General features: G+C 30.9%; 1 protein-coding gene across 1 annotated transcript; it reads left to right on the top strand.

Moving 5' to 3' along the window:
* The first annotated feature begins 277 nt into the window (after positions 1–277).
* On the top strand, positions 278–5,435 carry LOC128668197 (putative uncharacterized protein DDB_G0275317). The gene is made up of 5 exons (XM_053740546.1): positions 278–386; positions 825–1,338; positions 1,766–1,943; positions 2,088–2,310; positions 5,413–5,435. Exons 1-5 carry the CDS (start codon positions 278–280, stop codon positions 5,433–5,435), a joined length of 1,047 nt encoding a protein of 348 aa, XP_053596521.1.
* Positions 5,436–6,172: the final 737 nt, after the last annotated feature.

Here is a 6,172-nt window from a genome sequence, read left to right as displayed (position 1 = left end):
AGAAAGAATTAACAAAAATGAAGATAGTAAATTCTGTGTTTTTTATGTGAGAGATTCAAAAACAATTTAACAGTGTAGAAAATTTGGAATCAAACGGCATATTGATGAAAAATTAAAATACTACTATATTAAGTACTGCTGCATTCATGGAGGGAAGAAATTTGAAACAACATCTAAAGGAGAGAGATCATCTATCACTTTTCAAAAAAAATGTGACGCTCATTTTAAAGTCGGAGTTAATGAAAATGTAAAAACTTTATATGTTAAAAGTATTAATATGGATCACAATCACCTGATGAAGAAGAAGCATTATGATCATCTTCCCAAGCCGAGAAGAATGAGCCCGGAAGAAAAGAAAAAAGTTGAGGAACTTTTATCAGTGAATGGTAATACAACCAAAATTAAAAATTTAATTTCCAAACAGCGGGAAGATTATTCTCCTTAAAGATATACATAATATAAACCATATCGAGAAAGACAAAAATGGATTAAATGAAGTCGAAGAAATATTAAAATATAATTACAACGCCGATTCATATTTTTGTATAAACGATGACAATGAATTTCAAGGACTTTTTTTTGCCACTCCCAACATGAAAGCTGTAATGAAGCATATCCGGAATACTTAGCAATAGATGCAACATTTAAATTACTTCTCATTCGAGCTCCAATTTACATTATGGTTGTCGAAGATTCGAACGGCTGCACAGAAATAGTCGGTATTAGTATTTTAATTAATGAAAATAAAGAATCCTTTGAATGGATCATAGATTGCTTAAAAAAATATCATAATTCGTGGGAAAAAATAAAATGTATAATGACAGACAAAAGCCTTACGGAAAGAGACGCCTTAAAAAACAGCTTGCTATCCTTCAAAGTTAATTTGATAAAGTCTGCCTATCATACTTTAAGAGCTTTCAACCTCGAAATAACCACCGAAAAAAGACACATAACACCAACTGCGAGAGACGAAGCTAAAAAAATATTGCAAGAATTAGTTTATGCGGAAACAGAAGAAAATTATCAGAAATTACATGGAAAATTGAAAACGATGCCACAATCTATTGTTGATTATTTTGACACAAATTGGCATGAAGATCGGAAAGAGTGGTCATTGTCATCGAATAATACTCAGCACAATTTTTTGAATGGCACTAATAATCCTTTAGAGTCTTTGAATGCTAAAATAAAAAAAGATTTAAATCGGTACATAAGCCTGAAAGAGTTTGTGAAGCAGATTTTAATTTTCATGGAATGTTCACACAAGGAACGTGATCATAAAGCGACTGTTTCCTATCAAAAATCTCGTTCACTACCTTATGATTCAGCTGAATATCGGTATGCTGAGTTATTGACTGATAACGCATTTAAATTTATAAGGAATGAATTCGAAGAAATGTCAAGTATAAAACTTGAGTTCAATGAAAATTAAAAAGTCTATGAATATTAAAAAACCCCATCAATAAAAATATCTTCAACGAATTCATCATGCGATTGTACAGCCCGAGCTTCATTGATTCTGCTTCGTTGGTAAGTTGTAATTTAGCAATGACGTATATTTAGTAGACTAATTGTTTAGAATCGCGATTGCGCAAAGAAAATAAAAATAAAATGTGACCAGTGACAAATCGAAAAATATTGACAATACCATAATTTATTAATACATTATTGTTAAATATAAACACTTATTTCATTCCAGACACATTTGAATGGCAAGAAAATTAGAAAATAACGATTTATTTGATGAAACTTTGTGTGCTTATAGATGGACCCGTAATTATTATTTTGGAGCACAAACAGTATTTCGTCCATCTGAAGATCAACCAGAAATACCAGAGTCTGTATTGTCATCGATAACTTTTAAGAAAAAAGTTTTATTGGAGCACCAAAAATATAGAAAAGCTAACGAAGTTGAACAAAAATTACCGAGTTTGGTTGCAGGAGTAGGTACAAGTAAATAATTACAAAGACTCCAAGTATTGGTTGATTTACAATGAGCTTGGGAAAATAATGAAGAAATAAAAATTGTCAAGTTAAATAATAAAAATCCAAATCAAAATAATTTTTATAAACAAAATAAATTATAGCCAATAATCGAATACAGTGACGATGAAGATAGAAATGATATTAGTGATAATGATGAGAATATTATCCGTGATAATGATAAGAAAAATATTGGTGATATCGATGAAAATGATTTTGATGATAACAATAAAAATAATTTAGAGGATAACGATGATAATGGCAATGTTGTCGATGATGATGACGATGACATTAATTACCCTGATGACAATAGAGATGATAATGATAGTGATTTAACTAATAACGATGACGAAAAAAAAATAATTCATTTGCTTCCACAAGAAAATAAAAAAATAAATAATATATCAGGAAGTACAGATGATGAGTTTCTGAAGCCAGCAATTAAAAAGTACAGGACATCAAACGTCATTCTAGACGATTCTAGTGATGAAGATATAATATTACCAAGTTGCTCTACAAGTAATTTTAAACGTCATAATGTTGACCAATATTCTCGCCATGAAGATCTGCCGAAAAATATTCCGACTGATCTTTTTGTAACTAAAAATAAACCTTTAGAGACCAACTCATTTCAAACAATAGATTTTACTTTGAGCTCATCTGAAAAGAGGAATAGAAGTGATATTAATATTTTATCAAATGTAATTAAAACCTGCATTAAAGCGGCGCGGAAGACCTAGAGGGGCAGACAGTACTGTATATCGGGCCAACTAATAAAGTAAAAATTAATGAAAAAAGTAAGAAAATACCATTTGCAGAAGAGTAAACAGGACAAAAAATTAAAATAATGCTAAAATGGATAGTGCAAGATAAAGATATTATTAAAGTCAAAAGTAAAATATTGATAGAAGAAAGTGATATAAAAATTTATAACAGGGCTATGCTGTTACTCTGGTCGTCCTTAAATTACCTTTTTAAGGGCGCCACTGGAAGTGATAACGGCCTCCCAGAACCGGATCTTAGATCGTCAGGGTCGGTGTAAAATTTAATTGCAAGAGAAGGATGAGGAAGGATAACTTATAAATGATTTATTTCTCCGATCAACACTTTAAACCTTTTTATTTTTCCAATAACCTTTTTAACCTTTTTTTTTTACCTTTATAACTTTTTTCTTATGACCTTTTATAACCTTATTTTATACCTTTTATAAACCTTATAATCTTATACAAACCTTATAACAATAAACCTTATAACATTAAACCTTATAACATTAATTGACCTTATAACCTTAATTGAACCTGTTAACCTTATACCTTATATAACCTTTTATAAACCTTATTTTATTAACCCGCAATATTTTCTTTATTAAAATTGGCCAACTACCTTTGGCACTTCCACATACTCCCACACACAATAGTTAAAAATCGCTTAACCTTCGCGATACTTAATGACTAATTTTCCTTATTTTGGCCAACTACCTTTGGCATTTCCCCACACTCACACGCACTCTGATTAAAAATCGCTTAACCTTCGCGACACTTTACTACTAATATTTTCCATTAAAATTCTTATTTATTTCACTCACACACTAACTCTGTCCCCTGGACTTATTTTACACACACTTAATTTAAATTAATTTTCCCGCAATTAATGAATTTAGAAAATTATATAGTTATTAATTAATTTATTATTGATTTTCCTTTTATCACTTTATTGATTATTATTCCTTTTTATTAATTCCTTATCACTTATTTTTATTTCAATAATACCACGACCTTTACTCAATAATTTAATGACGCGTTCCTTCAGGTACTTTCATCATCACGATAATTATTCTTATTTTATTTTTGCCTTCTACTTAATTAATTATAATTTCTTTAATTACTTAATTTTCCTATTTAATTTTCCGACGACTTTGATCACAGACCTTTCTTATCTTTCCGAGACAATTTTATTTGATTTTTATTTATTTTTACTTATAATTAATTAATAATTGACTAGCGGCTATGACTAGATGCGACAGTTCCGGTGCGCGAGTTACTCGACCTACCTGGAAACTTCTAGAATAATTCCGGCTACCAGCCTGGAATTATTGTGCTGACGCAATGGCTCCGGCTACCTGCCTGGAGTTAATTAATTACTTACTTTCATATAATTACGTCCGAGTTTAATTTATGAAATTTTATTTACGGAATTATTTATTTAAACTACGAGCAATAATTTCCGAATATTAAGACGCGACGCTACCGGACATATACTACGTATTTAATAAAATTTTCCGGCTTACCGCCTGGAATAAATTTTATAAATACTTCTACAGTTAAAATTTTCCGGATCCTTTCCTCGTCGTTTTTGTCCGGGTCTCGTCTTATTAATCGTCCTCGTAAAATTTTGTTGGTCTTATTGTGGTTCCGTCTCTCTCTCTCTCTCTATACTCTCCTCTCTTTCTCTCTCTCCTTCAACCTGTTATAATCAGACGCAATCAGTAATATTTATAAAAATACCGGCTACCTGCCTGGTATTTGTTAATCGAAATTGAAAATATCATCGCTTGGTTCCACAATAAACTCAAGCTATTAATTAATTAATTACCTGTTATAATTAAATTAACGGCGTCTGTTATGGCGTTGGTTACGGTGTGACTTAGTCGTTTTCTCCCACGTCTCAATGGTTCGGATGTCCCGACGGTTAATGCCCGATTCTCGTTCCGGTCCCCGTTTATAATTGCTCGCGCACACTTGACTATGGTTGTCCTTTTTTCTCTCCTACTTAACTCTGAGTGGGGTCGACGGTCGAGCAAGTGAAATTTCCATTTCCGGACGACTAGTCGCTACCTACCCGGGATACCCGGAGTGGTAATGTCACATGACCGACAGTACACATAATAGATTTTATTTTGAATTTAATTGAACGCGGTAAATATGAATTTAACCCGTTAGAAATTAAACAAGAAAATATAACTTTTGTCGTAATTGATGATACAATTAAAATAGAATTGATAAAATCATATTTTAAGGAGGAAGCATGGAAAAAAATTGAAAATATTATAGAAGAAAAGAAAATTCATGAATGGGAATGTAGAAAATGTAAATTTAATTTAAATAAAACGTTAGAAAAAATACACAACAAAAAACAAATTAAAAAAAAAAAAAATTAGCATAGGATGTGACTACTATTTGGAATGGTTTCATCTTAAGTGTGCTGGTTTCAGAAAGATGCCAATGAGCAAACTATGGATGTGCAATTATTGGAAATTGAGTAGCGATTAATCGATATGTTTAATTTACGAAAAATTATATTTTAATTTTATGTTATGTTTTTATATGACTGTATTTATGTTGTTATTCGTTTTATTTAGTGAAAAATATTAATTAATTACCATCGTTTATGATTTATTGAATGGTAAATGATAATTTTTTTGTTTTACAGGGAATGAAACAGGTTTAAAATAGAATTTTCAATCACTTTGCAACTATAAAGCTTAAAACTGAAAGAAAAATTTTCAAAAGCTAAAAGAGGTATAATCGAGACATATAGACTTTTGTCTTTCAAAAAGTTTTTTTTTCAGTTTTTAGCTTAGATATGTTTGCAAAGTGATTGGCAAAATACCCTTTCGGCATTTACCAGGCGATATCAATCTTAACTTCCTCATATCCGTTGTAGCATATGAATACAGTACGCTGATAAAAAAAAATTTTTTTTACCACCCTAATATGCCATAATAAAACGTGTTTAAGCAAGATTATAGAGTAAGTATCTTGAGTAAGACGCCTAGCTGCTTGTGTCTTTTTCTACGCATGTGTCTTAAACAAGATCATGTATCAAGAAACCTATGTCAAGATTTGTGTACGTCTTGCTCATGGTATCGTACGCTAGAATATTTAAGATATATTGAACACAGTGCAGAGTGCAGTGAAAAAGAGTCTGACGCATTTCTTGCAGTTATAATCTGGCACGAATTTATAGTGTGGCTTGCACTAGGCTTACAATTTAAATCTGGTTACAAGTATCTGCAGCACGATACATAAATAGAAAAAGACACTAGCACCTTTCGATTTTGAGAACAGACTTACTCAAGAATTAAAAAAAAAATTGTTGTATGGGATAACCTTAGAAAGTTGACCTTTGTATTGATAATTTACACATGACAAGATCTTATGTCGTGTACTTTATAAAACGCCACTTATTT

Source organism: Microplitis demolitor, chromosome 7 (assembly GCF_026212275.2).
Source record: "Microplitis demolitor isolate Queensland-Clemson2020A chromosome 7, iyMicDemo2.1a, whole genome shotgun sequence".
Classification (NCBI taxonomy): domain Eukaryota; kingdom Metazoa; phylum Arthropoda; class Insecta; order Hymenoptera; family Braconidae; genus Microplitis; species Microplitis demolitor.
Note: the sequence above shows the minus strand (reverse complement) of the source record. Positions and strands in the feature narration are given on the sequence as shown.